Raw genomic sequence first — 27,489 nt, 5'->3', positions numbered from 1 at the left:
TATGTCTATGTTGACCTTGACGTTCTGGGTAGCGTTAAGGAAAACATTACATCCCATCTTACACCTGTACCGTCCGCCAGTAGATAATATTTGTGCATATATGCATCTAGGTATCTGTTACGTGTGTGTACCCGCATACGGGATGTAACATATAGCTGTAGCGTGCTTAGAGAGGGCACGTCAGGCTAAACAGAGGGGGGGGGGGGGGCAAATTGAGGAAAGCATAACCATTTGGCAGGGAGAGAGAGAGGGCCGAGAGAGGTTTGGATCATGTTATGTGACACACACAGCAGCGCTTGATCAAACTAATGAACTGAACAAACAACAGGGCTCTCAACCACACACACACACACACACACACACACACACACACACACACACACACACACACACACACACACACACACACACAGACACAGACACAGACACACACACACACACACACACACACACACACACACACACACACACTTAAGAAGCAGCTGGAGTGATATGAGGAGATGATGAGGGGGTCTGTCAAACTGTGGAACATGCTCTCACACACACACACACACACCATGCACCACTCGTCCCCCGAATGCCCTGCGGAGGAATGCTGAAGTGGACAACTGTTGAGTTACTGGTCCAACGAAATATGACCCGTTGCATAAAAGTGCAAGGAGACATTTGTTGCCGAGTGTGTGTGTGTGAGACACTGTGTGTGTGTCTGCAAATCTACTGTATATTCAGACCTCTCAGAACTTCTATCCTAGCTGCATGCGTAGTTGCGTACGTGTGCAGACACATGTACAAAGTCCAACTTTGCTGTTTGTGTGTGTGTGTGTGTGTGTGTGTGTGTGTGTGTGTGTGTGTGTGTGTGTGTGTGTGTGTGTGTGTGTGTGTGTGTGTGTGTGTGTGTGTGTAAGTCTATCCGTCTTGTCCTACAGTGCACGTAAGGACACAGCCCTCATCACTATTGATAAATGTGACAAATTACAGATTCATCTTGGAGAAAATGACCCTAATCACTCATGAGGCAGCAGCAGCAGTGTGGTTTATATTATATAGGCATTAGGTAAGGGTGCCTCCTGAGCAAAATGAAAATGAGCTAAATCGCCTCCACCTGGGGGTGTTTAAAGAGAGACATGCACAATGTCGAGATACAGTGCACAGGGTTGTGCCCTGTTGACAGACAATCTTCATTCCCCTAAAGACTGTTATTTCGTTGTTATTCTAGCAAATCTTGTGTGGACATTGTTGCATGTAATCTATTGATCTCATTCTCTTTTAGTATCCATTACAACCAAGGGCTGAACTTTTCCTTTTCTGCTAGGCCCTTCAATTCAGGCCAATTAAAATGTACTGGTAGCCAACTCTTGTCATGTGGGACCAGACCAGAAACTTGTCAGTGGTCTATTCTGGTTTTCCAGCCCATGGTTAAATAAACGTTCCAATGCAATATTATCCAGTGTTCTATGAGCCATTATTCCTGCAACCATGAAATGCATCTTGCATCTCTACTGGACAATTACATCTGTAATATAGAGGGTACTGTTGACGTGAGGAGAGCAGTGTTGTTGGGGAAAGCTAGTTTTCAAAGCAACAAATTACTAAACATTGGAAAAAGTTGAACTACAGCTGAACCAAACCAAAACTAAAGCTACTTAACATATTTGTTTAGTAGCAAGTTGCTTGAACTAATTTTGATGTGTTTTACTTTCGGCTTGCATAAGTGAAGATTTAGTCCTTGAATGGTGCACTAGTGGCGCAGTGGTAAAGTTCCCGGACATCACCACGGATGTTGTGGGTACTTTGAATCCACCGTGGTGCATCCGGCATTGTCAGGCGGCTGTGCGAACGCAATTGGCCAATGTTTGGGTGAGGGAAGCCGGGCAGGGAGGGTGATATTTGTTACAGCATGTAATCCTACGGGCTGGGAGCAGAGCCTGTCAGCAGGGAGTGTTAGACGGGAGGAGTAGGACAAAGGCTCTACGTCCTCCTGGTGGGGGCTCCTCACTGGCAGGTGAGTCAGTAGGTTACAACAGCAGTGACAACACAGTAATGTGTGTGGGGAGGAATTGATTGGCATAACAACAAAATTGTGGAGAAAGGAGGGTAAAAAATAGTTGGCTACTCTAAATTAAAAGAAAAAAGTATATATAAATCACACCCGTGTGAAGTGAGAGGCGCTCTTATCATACTGTACATCATCTCATTCCAGCCAATCACAAGTTACGTCCTCACAAACATTAAAAATTGTCCCTTCATTGTCAATGTTTGTAGGACAAAGTTTGTGTCTGCACACACACTAAAAGCTGGACATAGGAGGGCCTATCGCCCCTCAAAAATAAAATTAAGGTTTGATGGTGGAGCTATCGGTGAATATCACTTAACACTTTGCAATCCAACATTAATAGCATTTAACATATAACATTATTTTGACCAATCTGTATGGTAGAGTATGATTACGCAATAAAATTAACACTGCAGAGGTTGGTCTTCATAGTCTTCTATTGAGAAAAGTTAATCTTGTGGATGGTTAGGACCACTACTGGTCTGGTTTTGCATAAAAGTCTAATCGCAATTCATCCTTTTCTAAAAAAGCTAACGCTTAGTCCAGTCCACACCAATGCAACTCATTGTAACATCCAACTACTTGCAACTACAACTACAGTACTTGTAACCATTATCCCCAATGGCAGTTGCACAGAGTTGCATTGGTGAGGAGTCGGACTGGCCTTTAAACCGTTTTGTTGCAAGGAGTTGCGACTAGTTGCATTGGTGCAGTCTGGCCTTACAGCTCAACTTTAGAAATTCTGGAACTTGTGTGCAGAAGTAGCGAAAATAGCAAGCTCACAATGCACCACCATGCTTTGTAAGCTTATAGATCTGCTATTTTTGCCATTTGTAACATTTCTGCCCCAAATAGGGGCGGCAGGTTGAACATGGTTAAATACAGGTATGTAGTTAAACTACTAGTTCAATTAGGCGAGTAGTGTAGTATAAACTATGAAATCGATTAGAATACTGAAAAAATAAATAAAGCCATTTGTGCTGTATACTTTTAACAGTGCGTTCACCACTGCAATACCTCCTGTTCAGAGTCAGACCTAATACAGTATGTGCCTCCTACAGTACCTTGACCACACAATAGCTTACTGTTCCCAAGCCAACTACATGTAGTGAAAAGACTGCTTCTCTCTCTGTGAAACCTGACTCTTAAAGTGATACCTCAGTGTCTCAGAGGACACGATGGGTTCCACATGCGGTCCAAAGACAGCGTGAGAGGGGGGAAAAGATAGATAGATGGAGAGGGAAGTGGTTAACGAGCTCAAGACAGACAAGGGAGATTCCCAGCTGACCCAGAGACCATGTCTGTGGGAGAAACTGCGGGAATGATGTAAACTGGGTACGAAATGAGAGAGAGAGAGAGAGAGAGAGAGAGAGAGAGAGAATCTACAGTACACAACTTTCTGTGTGGATTACTTTCTGTTGGAGTACATGAACGTGTGTGTGTGTGTGTGTGTGTGTGTGTGTGTGTGTGTGTGTGTGTGTGTGTGTGTGTGGTGTAGGTTTGCTAACCCACCAGTGTCCAGTAGGTGGTATAAAATAAATGCAGCAGTGAACCCTGGAGTCTGGGATCCTCTTCTTCCTGTTGATGTTGATCTCCTCCTGAAGGTACTCCTCATACTGGTCATTGATGAACTTCATGATTGGCTGCCAGCTGCCAGACAGAGGACACATGGGGGAGAGCTTATTCAAGTGCTATTAACATGTAGGTACTCATTTTCAGTGTTGATGTTGTCTAAAACTATGACGAAAACCAACGTCGACTACCTTTTTTCCACTGAGGAAAACCAAATAAAAATGAGACCCGTCTGAAGTGAGTGGTGCTGTACTGTACTGTACTGGCCCTTCTCCCTGGCCTGTGTGTGTCTGTGTGTTAGGCTGTGCAACAGTGACACTTGGTGGTGAACAAACGCTGCAAACAGGGAGCGATAAAACGCGCCGCCCTATGGTTAATTTTCGCTTATGCTCGGAGAAGTCGCGGTGCGACAACGCAAGCGTATTTACGTGAGTGCTGTCCCGTGAATTTGTTGTGCGTGTGCTCGCTACATGCACACGCCCGCGACTCACCAGACCTGGATTCTGTTTAGCTTTTTTTTTACGCTTGCGTTGTTGCACCCCTCTTCAACAGACCTGGAGGAGACCTGTGTTGATCCAGGCAACAACGCCTGTGTTCCTTGCTTCACGTTTGCAAGGCCCTTAGCGCTATTTTAGTGCTAGGAGACACACACACACACACACACACACACACACACACACACACACACACACACACACACACACACACACACACACACACACACACACACACACACACACACACACACACACACACACACACACACACACACACACACACACACACACACACACACACACACACACACACACACACACACACACACACACACACACACACACACACACACACACCTGTCTATAGGAGTGGTTGCACCACTCAAAATAACCTAAGCTATGAAAACTAAAACTAACTTTGGCTATAAGGATAACACAAAACAAGACCTGGGGACTTTCCATTGTGGTCCTATTGTCAAAAACATTAGTATTGTCTCTTCAAAACATTTTTCAAAACAAACAAAAATGTATAGATATATTATTTATGAATCAGTTAGGAAATTATTGTTGCACCATAAAGCCATTTTGGGCTGGTAAGCTATACTAGAACCCCATTCGTTTTTCATTCTATCATACGTTGGAGTAAGGGACGCAGTGAATTTACAAGATTCAAAATCCATCATTCGCTCTCATACTTCCAGGTCTGAATGAAGCTGTGCAGGGCTTAACCATTATTACATTGTGTAAAATAAATAATGGGACTCTGAATTATGTAACCAATACTCTGAATTATGTAACCAATTTATAAACAACTTTTGGCATGCATAACTAAATGATAAATATCAGCAGGGGCGAGACAGTTATTATAACTCACCAGTTCTCATTGTTGATCTGGTCCCCAAAGCCGGGAGTATCGATAACTCTTAGCTTCATGCGTACACCTTTCTCTTCAATGTCTACACAGAAATAAATGACAGAACAATTAATTTACTTAGCTAGATTAGTTGTTACGGTGTTGCGCCTAAGGGGTGGGCTATGGGTTCATGCTGTATTTACTGAAGATCATTAGATGAACTTGTTCATTTAAACCCAAACCGCAACCGGTGGACTTTAAAACCGTTTTGTTGCCGTTTTGTAACTAGTTGCATTGGTGCGATTTTTAAGTGAAATTAGTTAAATTATCACTGAGGATTTCATTGTTGTGAATATGCATTTAGGCCAACCGTGACTGATGGACTTGATCTCGATGGTCTTTGGAATCCTCTCCTCAGCATCCGTTTGCATCGACTTCCGGCTCACTTTGGACTTAAATAGGGTGTTCACCAGAGTCGACTTCCCCAGGCCACTTTGACCTGCTCAGGTCAGGACAACACACACACACACACACACACACACACACACACACACACACACACACACACACACACACACACACACACACACACACACACACACACACACACACACACACACACACACACACACACACACACACACACACACACACACACACACACACACACACACACACACACACACACACACACACACACACACACACACACACACACACACACACACACACACGATCAGAGGCACACCTAGTATTACACTAATTTTATACATTTGCTATACACATGTACAGTATAGTCTTTGCATTTATGTGTACCGACACAAAATGAACTGACGAAGCAACAGACTGCAGTCACAGAAGCTCTGTTAAGGCCAGAACGCAACAACGCAACTAGTCGCAACTCCTTCCTACAGTTTTAAGGCCAGTCCACACCAATGCAACTCCTTGCAACTGCCATTGGGGATAATGGTTGCAAGTAGTTGTAAATTAAGTAGTTGCATGTTGCAAGGTACCGATTATTTGCATTGGTGTGGACTGGCCTTTACACACCAATGCAACTCCTTAAGTTGCAACTACTTGCATAGCTGTGGACTGGCCTTAAAACTGTTCTGTTGCAAGGAGTTGCGACTAGATGCATTGATGCTATCTGACCTTTACTGAATCATTTTCGACCTAGTCTGTTTTTCTAAATATGTGGAGCATGCTACATTTGTAGAAACCACTGAGTCAAGATCATTCTGAAGTAACTAAACACACTTCACTCACTCTTACGTCTAGTTGCCCCCAAAAAGTGAGATCACATAAGCACACATTGCACGCACAAAACGCAAACCTACACTTGTGTACACCTATAATCCTAACCTAACTAATCCATAACCCTATAATCCCTACAGTATGTAGTACTTCTCGCAGGATGGAAAATAGCTACTTGGCTAAAAAAATTATAAAACACAAATACATTTAACAATAATGATGTACCCAAAATAGGCATGCCAGGTTGAATGTGGTAAAATGTAAAGTTACTGTACTGGACAATGATGTTACATGTGGGAGTTAGCTATGATAAAGTTATAGAATAACACTGTAAATTCTGTATGACAAGTTGGACTGACATCACACTGAGAACGTACAGCTTGATGAAAGCAAGTTATAATTGTATACAACATGTTTAAAATGTTGCACTACCTCCAAACATACAAGAACTCATTCATGATCTTTGGCGTGACCTCAGTGTGTGGCCCCCGTCTGGACGCCAGGTTGGGAAACAAATCCATTAGGACCTGAATCCATTAGGATCTACTGGATCTGTGTGACGTGACAACAGATGTAGAGGTCAAATGAGCCTGCTGTGGGGAGCCACAAAGGGCAGATGTACAGACCACACACAAACCTGCGTGCACCCGCCCGCCCACACACACACACCTTCCAAGCCTCTTTGTTTGGTTGGCTCCTCTCCGGTCTATACCATTCCTCCACTCCAGCCCCAAATGACAGCCCCCGCCCCCCATATCCCTTTCCCCTGTGGCTATCCATCAGCTGCTCTGACAGGGAGCATGTGGAGCTGTGCCAAGCTGCCAGCCTCATTATGCCACCCAGGGCTGCCCTTCAGCTCTATCGTGCGTGCCGCACACGCACACGCACACCTCTGCCCAAGCAGTGTGGTGAGGGTCAGAAGGTCAGCTGGCCAGGGGCAGGGATTAAGCTAATGCATGTGATGGAGGAGACCACAAGGGACCTTTTCACAGCAGCTATGAACATTCACATATTATGTGAATGTTGTCAGGACTTGGCTATGTGATCATCTCCTCTCTAGGAGGGAGTCAAGAGTCCTGGAACATGCTTTTCCTAGCCAAAAAAATGAAACTTTTCAGGAAAGGACAAAAATACACATATTGTATACATACATGACATTTTCAAAGGGCACTAAGGCAGTGCCACAATTGTTATAATTTTGCTGTTTTTCATTCATCTATGGAGTCAACATCATTACTCTAGACCAGGGGTTCTCAACGTTTTTGGGAAATGCTTAATAATAATAATAGAGAAAATACATCATAAATAAATACTGAAACCAGATCATTAAGGAAAGTTTATGCATGTACTGTCTATGTGTACTATGTAAACTCTTAATTTCCTTTTTTTATTTCATTATTTATTTTTTAATAATCTGGGGACCCCCCAAAATAATTTGGCGCCCCCTGATCATTATCAAGTGGGTGATACGACTGTGACACTGCCTCTTTTTTCAACAATTTAAGTTTAGTTTGAACATACCATTTTTTTCCATTTTCTCCCTTACCCCATCCCTCCCCCCACAGTTATCGTCATCATTAAAACAATATTAAAAAATAATAATAATAAAGTACAGACACACAAAAACAACAACAAAAAAGTCCAGTCCAATCAAACAACCATGCATAATTGACCACATGTAAACAATAGGACACAAAATAATTTAAACACAGATGACAAAAACAATATCATCATCATCATCATCATCATCATACTATCATATCATATACTATCATATACTATATATATATATATATATATATATATATATATATATATATATATATATATATATACACACACACTATACTATACTATACTATACTATACTATACTATACTATACTATACTATACTATACTATACTATACTAACCAAATGTCTGAATGTGTGTCAGAAACACTGCCGTAGCTCCTCACTGCCTGCACCAATCACTCCCACTTTTCACACAGGCATTGACCATAATAATATGGAGGTCTTAACGAAGCCCTTTTTTCAATTTAACAAATTCTAGATTAATAATGAATTTATTAGTGAATTAAAAATGCGAAAACGCACCCAGGGTGCAGTACCCCCCACGGCCACAGGGTGCAGTACCCCCCGCGGCCACCAGGTGGCAAGTATTTCACAACAGGTAAGGGCTAGTAAATAACAAAAAACAAAAATAATAAAATAATTACAATTATGAGTTGGGTTATTCGAGTTCAAGAGACAGTCACAAGTTATGTTAGAAAAGATTGCGTTGAATCGGAATGTTGTCATACATCACCCCCTATAAATGATATACTCCTTTATAGACAATTCTATCATCATGAGAAAGCAAAAACAAACACATAGTATTGACTCAATTAGTCTGTCGGAAGTACTGACACTGCCTCTTTAACAATGTAACTTTATTAGCAACAGCTTCATATAGTGCCAGTGCCAAGAAACACCTTTTTCTGAGTTTGATATTATCATGCTAAACAGGAATAACTGCTAGATAACTGTTGCCTGTTCAGGGAAATGATAAAGAAATGCAAACTTGAACTAGGAAGTTATATTAAGGCAAAATTAAGGATCGGTGAACTATAAATTAATTAAATATTTGAGGGTCACCGATTGTGCGGCAAAGAAAAATTGACTATGAATTAGCTAGTCAACAGTACAAGATCGAGGGGCCGCCTAATTTGAGTCCAGGCTATATTAAATTGAAAGATCTGTAGATTAGATAATGAACTGTACAGTATTGCACTCTTGTTTTTTTATGATCCACATACCCGACTCTAGTCTATGCATGAATGTCGTTGCACAACATAGCATTAGCATATATCAGTGTACCAAACTGTACCATCATCCTCACCATAGAGGCCCCACCTGTCTTCCAGGTGTTTGAGCAATACAAGTGGTCACATGTTAATACAAAGATGTACGCCACAGTTTACAGACGGCAAAAGTGACTGACATGGCTCTCTGTGTCAGAGCAACGAGTCCAAGTGCCAAATGCTATTGTTTCATTTAGGTGGCGCACCAGACGGTACCATTTCTACCATTATACTACACTGTAAGCATTCACAAAATAAATACTGCACCGTCAGCCTTCTGGAAAGAGTCTCTCAGTATACACGCTCATATAGAAGTGTCTATTTGTACGTCTCTAAATGTTTTGATGATTTGAACATGGTGGACCCTATTGGAAACAAGTGTAATGCTTAATTGGGTCGTCCACTCACAGTTAACAGCCTTTGTATTGAGTTTGTGCTTGAAATGTACTGTAATTCTGCAAACTGTTAATAAATTATTCAATCAATCAATCAATCAATCAATCCTTCATTCATTTCACAACAAACTTGCCTTTTAACCTAGATCCATAAATCAGACTCTTCTTGTGCCGTACGATGCCAGCCATTATGTAACATACTCTGGTTTGTCAAGCTGTGGAATCTCTCTTTTAGAGCCGTGCTGACATGCCATCTAACATAGCCGTGTGTACGAAACATTGTCCCGCAGGGCAATGAAATCAAACGGACTGCATTCTACAGTACCACTAACTACCACCATGGTACCCCGTGACCCAAACATAAACACAGAGGCTTTGGTGTCTAATGGAGATGTTGCTAGGGTCTTTCAACAGGCCTTCGTGGAGTAAATTGTATCTTGGTGTGCGGCAAAAGAACATACTGTAGTCGCTCAATAGGTTTTACTCAATGTCACTCAGGGATCTGAAAATACTGTGTAGTGTGTACCATGTGTATTGTGTGTGCGTGTGTGTGTGTCACTGTGCTGACTGGTTCTCAGCATACAGTAACACTTGAGGGAAGTATGTATGTTAACTAAGGAGCTCCAGGCGCGTTAACGGGTGTGCAATTTTTTTTCACATGGTAGTGTTTAAACAGTAAATTTGTGAATAGACTTTTTCGAACTTGGCAAGATTAACATTCTTGATGGAGTTTGCTAATATCAAAACAAACAGAATACTAGCACTCAGAGATCAATAGCCTTTTATATATTAAGGGTAACAACTAATGGCTTTTAGCTGAAGCACTTTCGTTGTTGCCCTCAGTAAATAGAAGACTATTGATCCATGAGTGCATGGGGTTCCATTTGTTTTGATACTTGTCACAACCCTGTGCACCCAATACAGTCATTACAGTGTCACGATGCAGAGCTTTTTACCAGTGTTTGCCATATACAATGTTATAGGATATGCATGCAAGTCAGTGAGTGAGTGAGTGAGTGAGTGAGTGAGTGAGTGAGTGAGTGAGTGAGTGAGTGAGTGAGTGAGTCAGTGAGTGACAGACAAGACAGACAGACAGTCTCCAACTCAGTGGTTCACAAACCTTTTAGCTTTAGACCCAAAAGAGACATTTGAGGTTTGACTGGGACCCAAACTGGTCGTGTTGTGACCTTGTTACCTGCCATTTTCACAACGTTTTTTTTAATATATTTATAGAAATGATTTGGTTTTATGAAATACTGTTGGAATTGTTTTTAATTGCCAAAAAGTTGTGATTTAGTTTTGGTTTAAAATGTAACCCGTGATGCAAACATGGGCCCCGACCCACTGTTTGGGAAACGGTTGTCTAACTCACCCACAACCATGATGTTGAGCTCAAAGCCCTGCTTCATGGCCTTCCTCCTCATCTGCTCCAGGATGGCGTCGATGCCCACGTAGCTGAAGTCATTGCCTGCATGGTGCTTGTCCCCTTTACCCTGCGGGTGGGGGTGGAGGGGCTTGACTGACTCGGACATGTTGCTGTGGCTCGGATTGACCTCTGACCCTGATGGAAGGGAGAGACAGAAGAAAGAGTCTTGCCATTAGATTGAGTCAATTAATCATAGATCTAAGTAAAAAAAAATAATATATATATATATATATATATATATATATATATATATATATATATACTGTATATCAGGGTATATCAGAAATTCTTCCAGGGGCCACAAGGGGGGGGGCTCCGCGGGCCGCAAATGCCCCGCGGGCCGCCTATTGGGGAACCCTGCTGTATATACACATTCTACATATTTGTTTTGTTCTTTACAGGCAGGCTGTACAGCAGTTCATTCTACTGTTTAGTGTCTACTCGTAGTGTAGTCTCGCGTTGCCAGACTGTTGCCTCTAGCAATTTTCAAATGCTTCCGTGACTTCCGTCATACAGACGTGAACAAGCGAAAAAGCGGAAGTGAAGCCTCATCACCACTTCCGTTTTGTCTTTTATTAGTCAAGCTAATTTATCCTAATGTAAAGGTCAAAATCATCAAAGCATATATAGCTTGCTGCTTAGCAGAAGATAAAAAAAATAAATAAAAATAAATAAATAAAATAATATATTTAAAAATATGTTTTCGTGAAAGGAAATGACAAACAGATTACTCGGAATACGGGAGGTGTAGTTCCAGAATCTATATCATTCGGAGATTGTGGAATAGATGGCTGGCTACGTCGAGACTACTCTGAAACCAGACACACCAGACTACAAAATGGCATTTAATGAGTACCTACCTGTCTTTTATGCAAGACAGCATGGAACACACACACACACACACACACACATGGGGACCTCAAATTTACAGGCCCAGCACGGCTCAGAGACACCCCACAACGCACTAAAACTAACCTATAAATCAAACAGGAAAGTGAACACATCCGCTCCCCAACCTCACATAAATTCTAACCTGCATCCATCTTGTCGTGTCCCACATCAGGGCATTAAAACATGTTAGCACATACACATGTGTGTGCTAAAACATGTGGATGTAGTGTATGATTCAGTGATTCACCATAATTGGAAAACCACAAACGTGAACTGAGCGTGTACAGCTGTAGAGTTTGAGGAGGACCTCACACTCAGAGAAACGTGTTGGTACGAAAAACATGTTGAAACAGTTACTACTACTTTAACGTGACAGTTTATAGTCACCATTTACAAATCATGTCTTACCTCAGTTGAGAGCTGGCTTTGCACAAAAAAAAGACTGTTAAATGTAAGAAAAAACACACACAAGGACTGAGGACAAGCAAACCGAAGACGCACCCTACTCAACTGCCTGTCAGCGAGGTGCTAATGCGTAGTTGAAGTCTCACATGAGCCCGTTCTCTTTCTTTCCCTCTCTCACACACACACACACACACACACACACACACACACACACACACACACACACAGAGCTTGCTGTAGGGGGAGACAGTGTTTTCCGCCCGTGGTATAATGGTATCCTCTCTGCATGAGCTGTTCTAGCAAAGAAACTCTAAACCACAGACAAATATAAACTAACCTTGCCGCGCGCACGCGCACGCACACACACACACACACACACACACACACACACGCGCACGCACACGTGTGAACGTATGATCTTAAGCTGAAGATGTGCAACTCGGCTTCAATATTCTATTTAATAAAGTTGAAGTCATCTGGCTTCGTCTGGATAGATATTAGCAAATATGGAAAAGAGCTCCCCAAACAAAATATTTAACCTAATTTCCAGGCCTATGTAGCAATCATTTAGCTGCAATCCTGCAATATTGCGCCTCTTACTACAGCCAGCATGCAATGACAGGCAGTGTACTGTAGCAAAAAACAAAACCCAGAAGAATGATACCCAGCAAGCACGGTCAGGACCTGGACATAAATTTCCTGAATAAATCAGAGAGAGTCCGATCAATGTCATATCCACTTAAGTCATATCATAACTATAGTCAGATTTGGCCAGAGTAAGTTATATTATTAAAACTGGTGAATACGTCCTGGAAATGACAAAGATCCTCCCCATATGGGCTGTGATCTGGCCTAGTCCTGAATGTCACTGGAGGAGTTGAAGGACATCATAACATTATCATGACGTAATTTGGCGTCTTCTAATTTAGAAGATGGTGCACAGCAGTATTGATTTTGACAGCAAATCTTGAAATAGTTTTAGTCATAGTCTGGTATAAAATTCCATTTAGTTTTAGTCATATTTTACTTTTAATAATCACAAAAGTCTTAGTGTAGTTGTAGTCGACTCACTAAATATATGATTTTAATCGACATTGATTTTGTCAACAAAAGAAAATTGGCGTCGTAACGGCAGATTGTACACTTGGTTGTATGCTGAAAATAGCCGATCTACAAGATCACAGCGCAGAGCTTGTAGATCTGCCATTTTCCGAGTGCAACACCCGAGTTCAAACAAACGTCATAGCTTGGTTTTTATTTACCGTTTGTAATCGACGAACATTTTTCATCATAGTTTTAGACGACGAAATCAACACTGCTTTGCGATGTAGAGTAGACTAGCTAGCTAGCTTCCAAGTACCATAGTGCTGCATCTGCAATATTGTGCCTTTTGGGTGATACAGTGTGAATAGAAATGTATTAAAGTCAAGACAGTGAAACCGTTGCAATTTTGCCAACGTATCTACATTTACATGGGCAAAATGTCAATATTTTCTTTATAAAATAATCGTTTTAGCAGCTACACTACTCATTTTTCTTAAGTAGGAAACTTCCCGTAAGAAAAGCCCCACCTCCCCACCCCAAGGCTCTAGGTCACTTTGTCATGGGAAAATGTCTTATAACCATACTGTAGAGACCTCCACCCACTGAGGGAGCTGTAATTTCAGGGCCCGAACGGGGCCTGTCTTTAGCACCTTCCTAGGACACATGCACGCACACACGCACAGGAGTTGGGTGTGACATGATAAAATGGGGAATACCCTGCAACATGTTGCAAATTACAATAAACATCTGTTTAGTTTTTAAAATGTAAAAAGGAAACTATGCTCTTTTTCATTTTAACACCTCCGCCACACCACGGAGGGCCATGTACATTTTGAATAGGGATGTGAAAATACTGATAGTATCTGTATTTTCACCTGATAGTTGCCCAAAAAACCCACAAAATCAGATATCAGACAAAAAAAAAAGTTTACATGCAAATGTATGTGATCCATAGACAAAGCCAACCTTAAATGTCAAACGTTCAACTTGAAGCGACATGCCATAAAGAGATCAAGTAACATCATACGTCCCATGAACATGTAGCATGGGGTGGAGGGGACCAAATAAAATATCCAAAGTGGATGGGTGACAGCAGTACAAGTAATTCATACTGTATCTCAGTAATTCATTAATTAACCCTGCTGTCTTTATTTTGGTCAAATAAAAATGTCAAACCGTTTTAAGGCCAGTCCACACCAATGCAACTGCCATTGGCCATGACTGGGGATGCAGTAATTGCAAGTATATGATGCACTGGCCTTTAGGTTATTATTTCGCTATTTGTGGTACTGTACAACTAAGTAAACAGTTAAGTTAAGTTAATCAAAAACAGTGCAACACAAACTTTGAAAATTTGAAATGACCAGAGCAAAACCACATGCAATGAATACACATCTAGGACAGTACTTCTAACACACACAACTCTCTAGTACTAATACTACGTGAGTACACATACCTCAAGGCATAATGGCCACCTCTAGATGAATGAGCTTTAATATGTGAACTCAATGCCCCCCGGAACTTCTCCACGGAGCCAGACAATGGGACTATATAATAAATGAAGAGGTGGACCCCACCTTCCCTGGTGCCTACAGAAGATTCACAGTTTCAGTTCCCAGGCACAGACGCTGATGGTGATTAATTACAACGGTGACACCACATGTGGCTTGGCAAAAACGTCCCCAAAATCAAAGTCTAAACCGCAGCTACGAAACCTTCCTAAGCGCCCAAGGGCCCACACCTTGTCCATCACCCAAGTCCTGGCTTTTGTTTTTGCAATAATTCTATCAAGCGGAGAGCTTTGAGAGCTATGATATTAAACACCATGTTTGTCATGGATGTGATGCGAGTGAACATCCATGCACTTCCCTGCTAAACCGTCTTTTTATTGGAGCATTGAGCTCAGTGAGTATAGCCTCTTGAAAGAGACAATTCTGATTAGCTAATTCTAATGGCAAGCGGAGGATCTGTAGCAAAGCTGCCACCTGGGCCGGTGTGCCAGCTCTGGGCCATCTGCTGCTTTACGTTTCTGCTAAGAATAGAAATACTCAACACAGACAGACATACTGTATAGCACAAACACAATGGCACAGGAATTTACGGCAACACACACACACACACACACACACACACACACACACACACACACACACACACACACACACACACACACACACACACACACACACACACACACACACACACACACACACACACACACACACACACACACACACACACACACACACACACACACACACACACACACACACACACACACACACACACTCCAGATGGCTACAATATTCACCAGACGTTGCCTACCCAAGCCTGAGAACCACAGTCACCATTTCCAATTGACCTGACTAAAACACTACTGTCATTACCGCTTACATCGACAATAACCAGTGATAATTCCCTCCTCGCCCTGTGTGAGCTGGCCGTGCCCCATCCTCCACAGCTGCTTTTGTTCACAGTTATTTATGAGCCTTGTGTACTCCAACGGCAGCGCTGGCATTTGCAACCACTGCAGAATCTGGAGTGTCTCTCTTTATGAGTCAGACATTAAGTCAAGCGTTACGATGTTTCACAAAGGAAGCACTAATAACCTTTGCTAGAGCGAACTACATTTCTGGATGAGCAATCTCATTAGATCATGAACAGAGCTGTATGACTCGGACCATGATTCAAGTGTTTGTGGAAAAAAAGGGGGAAAAAGCCAAAACAGTGGAAACTAAAATGTCTTGCTAGGGTAGGGTCCCTCTCAGGGAAGAGGACAGACTAGTACAGCAACTTACAACAGGCCTGGAGACACTACACCTGACCTCATTGACACCCATGTACCCAATACACCCATGTCTACTTCAAAAATATCAATGCAGTCCAAGTCCACATTCAGAACGGAGAGGAAGCTCCACAATGTTCAATCCAGATTTGGCCTATAAGTGGTTAAATTTTTTCTCCTGCTATGCCACAAAAATTGGAATGCCCTACTAACAGTCATAAAGAAGTGTGAATCTTTACTCTCTTTCAAAACCGCACTAAAAGAGCATTTCCAAGTGGCTGAAATTCAAAACTGGACGATGTAAAACGTCAAAGCCGAAAAGTGTGCTTGTCCATGGAAACTGTTAAGTATTCAATCAATCAAAAATTGGATACGCTCAACTCTAGAGACACAAATGTATACATCAAAATGACGCAATGTAGCAGATTTGTGATGTCTTCAGTTGAATATATAATCCAAGAATTGGGCCAACAGGCAGATGGAATGCAAGAAGTTCATTCAAATGAAATAAGAGAGAATTTGACCTGTGCAGGAGTAAGCAGGTGCCTCGCTATACCCAGAGTGAACCCCGATTGTGGAAAAACATTACAATATTTGGCATGCCTCTCACCTTACTTCATCAACACAAACTACCCAATCAAAATAGGTTTGCTAAATCACAAACAGCTGTTATGGTGACTGAAGTTTCATTCAAATACATATGAGGAACTGAGATTTCTGTGATGGAAACAGGGATTTAAGTACTAGCAGATTTCAGAGCTCTGTTGAATAGATGCAGAATGGATGGAACCTGTCTTGCAGATGTTGGTCTGAATTCTCCTCTTCCCAATGAAGTACCGTAGTAGGTACTGCAGTGCTATGACCCCGCAAATAATCGGAGATCGGATATCGGTCATAATCGTGCACCCCTAGTGCAAACGTTTGTGTTCTTTGGTCCTATATATTAATGAACAGCACACATACAATGCTGTGTAAACCGGATTTAGCAAGGCAACGCTAATTTCCATCCCCAAAACTATATGAAAATATTAGTGTTCTAGCAGTATATACAAGTAAGACGTGCGAACGCGGGAAGCGAACGCAGCTCGTAAATTGCAATAACAACAATTAGAATAAATTACGTACTTTAAGGTTTTTTTTAAGTTCTCGTTTTTTTAAGTTCTTTTTTTAGTGTATGTGTGCGTGCATGTGTGTTTTTTGTGTGTGATACAGCTGCGCCCTCTGGTGGCGGGCCGGTGGTGTTACAGCGTGACACACACACACAGACAGACAGACAGTTTAGGCCAGCTTCTATAGTTAGTGCTCACTGCGTTCACAATCACTGCGTTCGCAATCACTGAGTTCGCAATCACTGCGTTCGCAAATAGTATTATATGATTGCCATCTAGGACAGTTTGGTTGTCCTCCCAAGTTAAATGAATCCACAGACAGACAAGAAAATGGGTGCTCTCTAAGGTTTTTCCACCAGTATGACAAAATTTGCACACTGCTAGACATTTGGTTTCCTTTTTGTCTGGTACAGGAAGCAGTGACACATTGTCACCTAAACTATGTGCTCTCTATTCTGAGATTATACTACTGATACGGTTTGTCAATGGAGACAAACAAGGAAATAAAACTGCATGGGCACATGTGGTGAAATCAAAATCGCTCGGATTATGCCTTCTAAGGAATTATTGAACAGTGCAAAAACGTATATTATTACAAAGCTTTCCGACACTGGGGCTGTCAGAAACCAATAACAATAAATAACAGATCCTTTCCAGCATGTCTCCCACATCCCACACAGTGGGAACTCCATGACAGGTCCCATTTCCCAAAGTACAATCACTTTAACCTAAACGCTGCACATCCATAAACATACTCTCAGTCTCCAACGCACCCTGACCCCAAATTTCATATTCAATTCATGAAATTTAACACTGCGTTATGTGAAACAAGGCTTTCGTTGTTTGCTTGAGCTGAGAGAACCGCTTCTTTTGTTTTCAAAGGGTACGCTGGCTGCTTTGCAACGTTTGACAGAGCCTTCGTTTAAAAAGAAAACGGATCCTAAAAACCAAAGAAACTCCATAACCTTCCACCCACAATCTCAATTTAACCACCATTTAGCTCTGCTTTGAATTAGATGAAAAAAGTAGGGTTTTGCATGTCATAAGTTTTAGTCCAACCCAGATCCTGACAATACAAGAATGGAGAATATACCACAAATGGAAAAGAAAACAAGAGTGAAGAAGCTATACCGACAAAGAGAGGAAAAAAAGAGAGACAGAGGGAGGACAAAGAGAGAGTGAGAGGAGGCAGAAAGATAGATCAACACCATTATTCATGTCACGCACAACGTGTAATTAGTTCTGATGAGCCATGTATTTTCAGTAGTGTGGTCGATGTGCATAAGAAACTGGTATGTGTGGGATTCTGGACTTCCCCATTAACTTTTCTTCAATTCTGCAGTCATACCCTACTACTGATCACCCCATTTTAGCCATTTAGAAGAGTCCAACTTTCACAAACTTGCGGCGGTACTGGTTCTTCACTGCAGCACTGATTCACCTCCAAGAGGGAGAATCGGTTGGAAAGTCCTGCACTGTTTTCCTGGAAAAATGTAGGATGGGGAAACTTGTACTGTGGCTACCACTATTTTCTCTTCTGTTCATATCCTCACACTACTGCATTAACAGAGGCCAAATGACATTTTTAGAAATAAGTAAATGTGTTGTGAGGACGAACAGCTTTGTATACAGCGTGGCTCTGGCGCCGTCTAAAAGAGTGTCCATCCGTTTGTGGACAGCGACAGGTACAAGAATACAGCACACTACACACAGATACACAGATACATATTTGTGAAATGTATAGACAGAGTTGGATTTGTAATGACTATTGATAGGCATGATTGGATTAGACTCGCTATAAAATACAGATTAGAAATACTCCAGTTGCAGTATACTCAATGGGCAAATGTTACGAGCACTGCTTTGTGTGCTTACATCTGTATATTTACATTTGCCCCCAAACATTTCAAACTACCTAAAGCAATTTAAATGACCATTATTCATTAGATAAATGTTTGTATTCCTAATAAAAACATGATAGAACAGCAATGGCATCATATCAAATAATAGTATGACATGACAAAAGCTCCTACCACAGCAATGAACGATGAACTTGTATCACTGCATGATACCTTTAAGATTTCATATCTTTCATATCAAAACTTTTCATTGAAGAAATCATGTTTCTACTCCATGTTACTGCATAACATGCCCAAAGCTGTGGGGCTGCTCCACTGGGGTTTGAGCTATGGGAGAACGAGCCATCACATCTGTTCTTCCGTTCTCACCACATCGTAACTGACAGCTCTTAAACGCCGTCTGCGTTTCTTGAAAGGCACACTTCCCATGAGGTGAAATCCCTGAATCCCTAACCTGGAGAAGTCGAACTGACAATGCTCGTTTTTAAAACTTCCTCTGCTCTCATTTCCCATGCGAGTTGTGTTTTGGAGAAATGAGTGCGTGTACAGCCTGATGTCTACTTAGTTCCATGCTGGTGTGTTGCACATCGAAAATAGAAGATGATGATCTATGAACTCACACAGCTTATTAGATCTGCTACTTTCTATGTGTTAACTATAAATCAGGCATATTTGTACAGTGTCACGTGTCTGCCCGTATCCCTCTCTCTCTCTCTTCTGTCCCTCTCTCAAGTCTCCCTCTCTCGCTCCCTCTCTGTTCACAGCAGGTGGTCTTTCCATTGGCTCTCTGAGGAGGAAGCAATCGTTAAATGTTATGCCCACTGCTGTCTGCAAGAGATAGATGGAGGATGCAGAGAAAAGAGCTGACTGACAGACATACAGTGAGGGCATTACCTTCAGCTAATGGATCTACTAGTAGAGAAAAGAGCTGACTGACAGACATACAGTGAGGGCATTACCTTCAGCTAATGGATCTACTAGTAGGCATGTGCACAATATAATATCACCTCAAACTTTATGGGGCAGTTTTATGGATGCAGCAGCACTTTTTAAAACGCTCCCTCCTCAGCCAGCGACCTAAATTAATAACTAAACTAAAGTTATGCTCTTGTCTTCATGGGGCCTGGTCAAAACATTTTAATATTACTCTTTTAAATCCTTAAATGACCTCTCAGATCTTTTCCTTAAACAGGAAGACAAAACCAAGCATGGAGACTTTCATTTACAGTGATCTGAATACCAGTCAAGACTCATGACCTGTAAAACTGTGCAGCAGGTTTGAAGCCGACATCCAGACATCTTCAAACCTCTTGTGCCTCTAATGCATTAGTACTTTACAAAATGTCAGGTCTGTGCACACTTCCAAACTTGTGTGCCTATTTGTTTTTACATGCCATTATAGCAGATTTGTTAACCCATTGAAGGAGGATTCAGTGATTTGGGTGATTTTGAAAACCCCCCGGTCCGCCCCGGTAACAAGATGTGCACATGCATGCACTACAGTGAGGGGGGGGGACATGCGACAGGCCAACAGCACACACACCAAGGCCTGCCCCCGCTCGATCATGATTGGTGGAAGGCCCCTCTCTATCATGATTGGATGAAGGCTGGTCCACCTAGCCAAAAATGAAACCTACGGTTCTTTTTACCCACAGGGGTTAACTGGGGACAGGGAGGAACTCCTTATATGGTCAGCACACTATAGTAGGGAGGATTATCACAACAAAACAAAAAAAGAAGTGATATTTGAATTAAGTGAAATCACTGAATATACCTTAAAAAACCGGGAAAGCATCAGCACCAGTTAAGTTGTGTTTTTTGTGTTGTTTTATAGTTTTGTGTTGGCCATTCAAAATGTATATAGATATACAAGATCACAGTGCATCACTTTGTTCCGCACAGCAAGCTTGTACAAATTCTTTTTTGGAACATTTTTTAAAAAGCTTGAGAGAAAGTGTCAGAACTACTAATTTAGAAGGCATTTGTAGAATCGGCCTCAGGTCTTAATGGGTTAAATTGGGGAGAAAATAATCATTTTAAAAGTAAATAGGGCTTAAGTGGTTAAAGGTAGCACAGGCCACTGACATATCGTATAAGAATGTGGAATATTTGCAGTAGGCAGTTTCAGGGTGATAGAGGTTGACAGGAGTAGGAGTAGTAGAGAGGATGATGGCTTGGGGCTGTCATGTCCAACCAAGAGGAAACCCCTCTCAATCAGTCTCTCCCATCCAGCACTTTGAAACCAAAGGAACTTGCAGAGCAAAAAGCCTGACTCGTCTCTCAACAATTCTCTGCTTTGTAGTTTGTGAAGTTGATGACGACTGACGAGTACAGCTGACAGATGGCAAGACAGACAGACACGCACGGACACACGAACAAACGCACACACACAAAAACGGCACTTCAGAAGAAGAATGAAGAATGCTACTGGCCAAGTCAATCTTTCAGAAGTGTCACTGGTGTTGGCCCTCCAAGAATGTGACCCCTGTCCTTATGTGGTGCAAAGCAGATGGTGTTGTCCACTGTTGAAATACAGCCTTCCACACAGAAAACGTCTGGCAACACAGATAATGACCCGTCCCAAAACACACCTTAAAAAAAGACAGTGACAGAGTTAAGAGCTGCACATGTAGACAGGGCGGTAGAGAGGGATGAATACAGCTTCGGACAGGGGTCAATTCTACCAAAGTGACAGCCGAGTACAGTAACTTACTACTACTTACTTAGTAAAATCCTGATTCCTGAATGCCAATTTAACTGAGAGAACATGCATTCCTAGGACAGTGAACACAGTAAAGGTTTTAAAGGTACACTTTGCAGATTATCAACTGAAATTCCATTGTTCTGTGTGAGAAGATCAACAATAGTGTGGCCAAAACCCCCTATACTGTGTATTTCTCATAGAGCTTTATTATATCTGAGGGAACAGAATCCACAGCCACTCATTTCAATGAAACTTGCTCACTCAGCACATACTACCCTCGTTCTGTGTTTGGGCCCAATGGTTTGAAACGAGCACCTGGGGCTTTTTGTGTTATCCTTTTAGCATAACTTTTGAATGTACTACCTGTACTGTTAACAATCTTGTTAATAATGTATGCAACCAATCAATGATGATAGCATGGGTCGATTTATGCATCCATGTCACAAACTACCTCCATGCGCAAGCCCATTTGGTTCCATTTGTACAGACTGGGTTAAATTAACACTGAGGACAGAATGGTTGAGATCGAAATGTCAGCTTTGGCAACACTGAGAAAGTGAGGCAGTGGAGCGAGCGATTCTTGTGTTAACCGTGGATGTATTATTGTGGTGCGAAGCACCAGCTGCTTTGGGCAGCCTGCAGTACTGTAGGCCAAGCTCCCACAGCCATAACTCACAGTACAGTGGACTTTCTGAGAAACAGGGAAGGGAGACTATAGGAGGGTCTAGCCACAGGCCTCTCCACACAGCTGCAGTATGGGGAACTGGTATAGGGCAATGGACAAACTGTAAATCACACAACCACCAAACTATGAACTGAAGCAAAGCAGGGAAAAGGAGTCAGCTATAGATTAAATATGTCAGCACCCTGCCGAACACCATAACACTGCAAAATCTACCGCTCTCACAAGAGGGAATCCCTGCTTTCCGGGGAAGACCCTTATGAGGTTAAGGTCCTATTATATACCTTGACACCAAGGTATGTATCAATGTCTGGAAGAGCAGGGAGACCTACTAATACCAATGCAGATATATTATTTATATTGTATTAACATGCTCTACCATACACATTGGTTAAATAACATTCATTAAAATACTGCAGCTTTAACCATTTACAGGTACATTTTTACTCCCTCAGAGTCAAATTAACGATCAGAATTTTGCACTACTATTGTGTTTAACCCACTCTGGGCGGGAACCCCTTTTGGTGTTCCAACCCTTCTGGACGGGAACCCCTCTTGGGGTTCTGTACAGGATGTACAGTATTCAAAAATTGAAAAAAAAATTGATGCTGCTATAGGCCTATTAACTATTTAAAGTTTTTCAGAAAACTTAGGTCAGGATTTAGAAGGCGTTTTTAGAATGGGCTTCAGTAAAAGGTTTGCACTGTTCAGAGCTAAAGTAAGCTAGGTGGTTTAGAGGTGGTTCATTTCCTATCAAGACATGCGATTAGCTGCGTATAAAACGCGCCTCTAATTATGTCTTTATTATTTTCTCCGTTTTTCTTTTAACACATTTTTAGGGTTTGGAAATGTAGCAATTAACAATCATTCTGAGAGGCCAAAAAAAGCCACAGGAGTCAAATTCGTATTCGTTTTGGAAGTCTTAATGGGGGAGTGAAGGAGAGAGAGAAAAAGGCTTGCAGATGTTCGGAAACGTCATCAAACTATTGTTCATAAGCTATAAAGTCCTTTCAGATGGGCAGCGTGTGATGCAGACGTTGTCGCCTGGACCAACGAAGGTCTGCTCCAGGTCATGAGGTGCGTCAGTCGCGGGCATGTGCATGAAACGAGCACGCGTGCGACAATTTCACCACATATTACACACACAAAGACCCCAGGAATGTGTTCTAAATCTTCTAAACGTCATTAACATTTATTTATTTTTGCAAAAAGGGTGAAGTGTCCCTTTAAGCGCTGCCCATCTGAAAGGACCTATATTCTGTGTGGTCAGTGCAGAAATGCCTGTGACCAAAAGGTGTTGCTTTACAAGAGAAATTACACACTATACGCTATCCAGGCCTATAATACAGACCTGTGTACGGTGTGAACCTAAACATAGTGGGAGTGTTTATCAAATAAATTCACTTATGTTTAACCATGTTCATCCTGGCATCCCTATTTTGGGCTTGTCAGGTAAAAACATCTTCAAAGATTTTCAAAATGCCATTGTACGACAACAATTTGAGCTGAAGTTGTTAATTGTTAAATCAAGTGTGTATCTGCTTGTGATCTTCATACAATGCACATAGAAGAGTCATTGCCAGTGTTAGTCAATCATATTCCTTTGGCATCGCTTTGCAGGTTACAATACAAGTCAAGCTGCAATGTGGACGCAGCCAATCGGTTCTAACGTCAATGAACCGCGTGTGCCGTTTGTGAAACACAAGCCAGAGATGCAATTCTGCAAGTATTCCATCAACACACCAGAGTCAAAACACAGTGTGACGGATGAACTCAGAAGCCCTGCATGGTGGTGGACACTGCAGAATGGAAGGTTGCCACAGGCAGCCGTGGCCAACCCCTCTCATCCCCTGCCCAGGAGCCTCTCCTGTCAACACGACCACAACAACCTGTCCGTCACCTCTGACAGGAAATGACATGTCTGCTTTTCTCCCCTCCTCCCCCCTCCCGGCTGCCTGTGACATACATGTAGATGTAGTGAACAACATCCCTGTTTTCAGCTATAGCTACTGTATATGCACACAATCACATACAGTAAGGTATTAAATACTTCCAACTCATGGATAATTATACCAGTGGTTCTCAACCTGCGATCCCCCAGGGGGGTCCCCACGTGATTTTGGGGGGTCCCTAGATGACAGTAAAGTGACTTAGACTTTTAAGACCCTTTTAATACCTAAACAAAATAAATAAGACATCAAAAGTAATCAAACTATACTATAAAAACGGGTCAAACATTGACCAAATTGTCGATGCGAGGCACTGTGCGCTTGTAGATCTGATATTTTCACAACATTAGAACTGTGTCAAACTAAATGTAATGCTTAACGTTTTACAGTTCGAATATGGTTATTTTGGGGGTGTTACAGCCAGAAAAGGTTGAGAACCACTGAATTATCCAATCGATTTGAGGAACAGCCAGGGTGGGCACGTGCCTGCCACCCAGGGCGTTGTCTCAGTGGTCATAGTTACAGTTGGAGGCCATCGATATTGTCCTTTTCTTTTTGCTGAGGTTTGCGTGATCTGCGCAAAATGACAGTTAACCCATTTTGGGCGGGAACCCCTTTTGGTGTTTTAAACATTATGTTATAATTTAGCTATTGAAAAATAGCAGATCTACAAGCTCATAGCGCGCCACCGAGTGGCGGGCTACGAGCTTTGTAGGTCTGCTATTTTTGAAAAATCGTGAAAATATTTATTTCAGAAAACTGGAGGATTTAGAAGGATTTTTTTTAATTTTGAGGTCAGGCCTAAATGGGTCAAATGATAAGGGACAATATCGGTGGCACCCAACTGTAGAGGCATCGATCTACCTCACTAAGTTGAGGTCAAGTTCAGCCTGGGACACAGAAGTACAGTACATGCTGGGGAAAAAAGAAGCTGAATTTAATGAATCTTCTACTGTGCATTTCACTGTAGCAATTCAAATGCAGTTTATCTCTTATGGTTTAACAATTCTAATGAAGTGTTTATCAACAGTGATTTAATTGATAATAAGGAAGAAGATAATTCCATTAGCACTATGTAAACCATGGCTGATTCAGTTTTAACTCTCCCCTACTGTGAAGCAATATTGTAATAAAGGTTATTATTGTAAACCAAATACATAATTAACAGTGAAGCATTCTGTGGTAAGCAGACCACAAGATGACACATGCATATTAGAATCAAAGTGGAATAAGCATTGGCCTATTATAAATGAAAAATTAATCATTTTCCCCACTTTCTTTGCTAATGGTATCATTTCATTATCGCCTTTGGTGCCAGAAAAATAAAGTGTTTTATGTGGGTTTAAAATTGGGTGCCTACTATAGTCCAAGTGCATCTCTTCAAACAGCAAATAGGCTAATATAAAGATACAAAATGTGTTTGGTCAGTGTCCAAAGGCAACAACACAAGCAGGACATCAAGAAATATCTGAGGAAGACTTGTGTGATGATGATGATGATGATGATGACGACTTCCGTGAAGCTCAAGACGACTCTAGCCAATGATGCTGGTTGGAAATCATGGTTGAAATATTATGGAGTGAAGCAAATATTAACCAACCACTTAAGCTTATTTTATAGTTCAGCTATTCATAAAAGCCAAAGGGTTAATTAAACCAACTGCCGTCAAAGATCATATGACTAGAACACATGGAAGATGCGTGATACGATACCAATACTAAGCTGCCCTACAGGCACAGCATTCAACATAAGAAAACTAGGTGGATGAAACAAACACAGACTTCATGTTCGGTGAAAGCAACTGAAAGAAGAAAGCAGATGGAGAACGTATTAATCATGCCCCACTGACAATCAGCAATCCCACACAGGAAATCTGGCCACATGCTTCAACTGACCTTGAACTTGGCCACAATGCTCAGATGCTGGAGGATGATTGCCAAAATTAAATAATGTTAAAAATGCTTTGGCATGATAAACGCCTGGCTAGTCCATGCTGCAAATGGATCAATGTCAAGGCGGAAAACTCTCCCTGATCTGAGCACAGGGCAGGCTGAAAGAAGGAAAAGGCAAGGCAAGGAGGAGACACATGTACTTGGGGTTATTCTCTGATTGGTCAACACGCTCCAACATTGATTATACTTGCATGAAGTGGAGCTGAGGACACAATGGAAAAACAGGAGAGAGAGAAAAGATGTGGGGTGTGGGGAGGAGGAGGAGGGAGTGAAGGAGGAGTGAGAGAGAGAGAGAGAGAGAGAGTGAGGGGGGGGTGAGCTGACCCCCCAAACTCTCTCAGACAGCTGAACAATGGAACTGGAGACAGCAAGGAGAGAAGAAGAGGGGAGAAGGGTGGGGGGGAGAGGAGAGGCGTGGAGGGAGAGGAGAGGGGGGAGAGAACGAGCACAAGAAGTGTTCAGAAGTGTTCAGAACTCCTGCCAAAAAAGACTCACACTCACTCTCGTACCTCTCAGCTCTCTCCACACACCCAAGACAACTGGCAAACTAACTTTCTCGTATGGAAAACACAGCCAAAGAACAGCAATCCATCTTTCTCCCTCTTAGAGCTCACTCAGTTCAGTGAAACCAGTCATGTCTCATTGCTCACGAGAGAGAGAGAGAGAGACTCTGAGAGAGAGAGAGAGAGAGAGAGAGAGAGAGAGACAGAAGAAAAAGACACAGCCAAAACATGATCAGTCACACACTACAAAACATGAAAATAGACAACTCACCCAACCCTTCCCTGTTCTTCTTTTCTTTACTCTCTCTTCCTCTCTCACTCTCTTCCTCTCTCTCTCAATCACAGTTCCAGCTGGTGGGGCTGTGTGTGCTGCTGCTGGTCTAGTGGCCACGCCCACAGCCTGGGTCATGTGACTAGCCCCCCAGTGGCTAGCAGGCATTTGGCGGCCACACCCCTCATTCATAGAAAGTGAATGGAGAGCATTGTGCATGTAGCAGGCAATGACATCTATATGTACTATACTATGTATGTGCATGCAGCTAAATTAACAGAGATTGAAAGGTGTGTGTGTGTGTGTGTGTGTGTGTGTGGGGGGGGGGGGGGGGGTGCTATCTGCATAAATTACATTTAATCTGAAACTGAATGTGACTGACTGCATGAGAAATAATGAGAATTCATTTGTTTGCTTCCATACTGTGTGTGTATTTACACAAG

The 27,489-nt window shown here is 42.1% G+C and overlaps 1 protein-coding gene across 9 annotated transcripts in view; it reads right to left on the bottom strand.

Annotated features, from left to right (window-relative positions):
- Positions 1 to 27,489, bottom strand: part of septin9b (septin 9b) — a gene marked incomplete at its 5' end in the record, with an annotated part of 119,678 nt that overhangs the window by 12,207 nt on the left and 79,982 nt on the right. For 4 of the 9 annotated variants that reach the window (XM_079498126.1, XM_079498125.1, XM_079498124.1 and 1 more), the window contains 4 exons: positions 3,566 to 3,703; positions 4,997 to 5,078; positions 5,346 to 5,474; positions 10,839 to 11,027. In XM_079498126.1, coding sequence (XP_079354252.1) covers positions 3,566 to 3,703; positions 4,997 to 5,078; positions 5,346 to 5,474; positions 10,839 to 11,027 — 538 coding nt within the window. Of the gene's footprint in view, positions 1 to 3,565; positions 3,704 to 4,996; positions 5,079 to 5,345; positions 5,475 to 10,838; positions 11,028 to 12,191; positions 12,318 to 26,215; positions 26,237 to 26,773; positions 26,803 to 27,046; positions 27,204 to 27,489 lie in introns of those variants that run through there. The other 5 variants (XM_079498128.1, XM_079498132.1, XM_079498131.1 and 2 more) reach the window with 5 other exon arrangements.

Source organism: Electrona antarctica (genome assembly GCF_951216825.1).
Source record: "Electrona antarctica genome assembly, chromosome: 4".
Lineage (NCBI taxonomy): Eukaryota > Metazoa > Chordata > Actinopteri > Myctophiformes > Myctophidae > Electrona > Electrona antarctica.
This window is presented reverse-complemented; position numbering and strand designations above follow the sequence as displayed.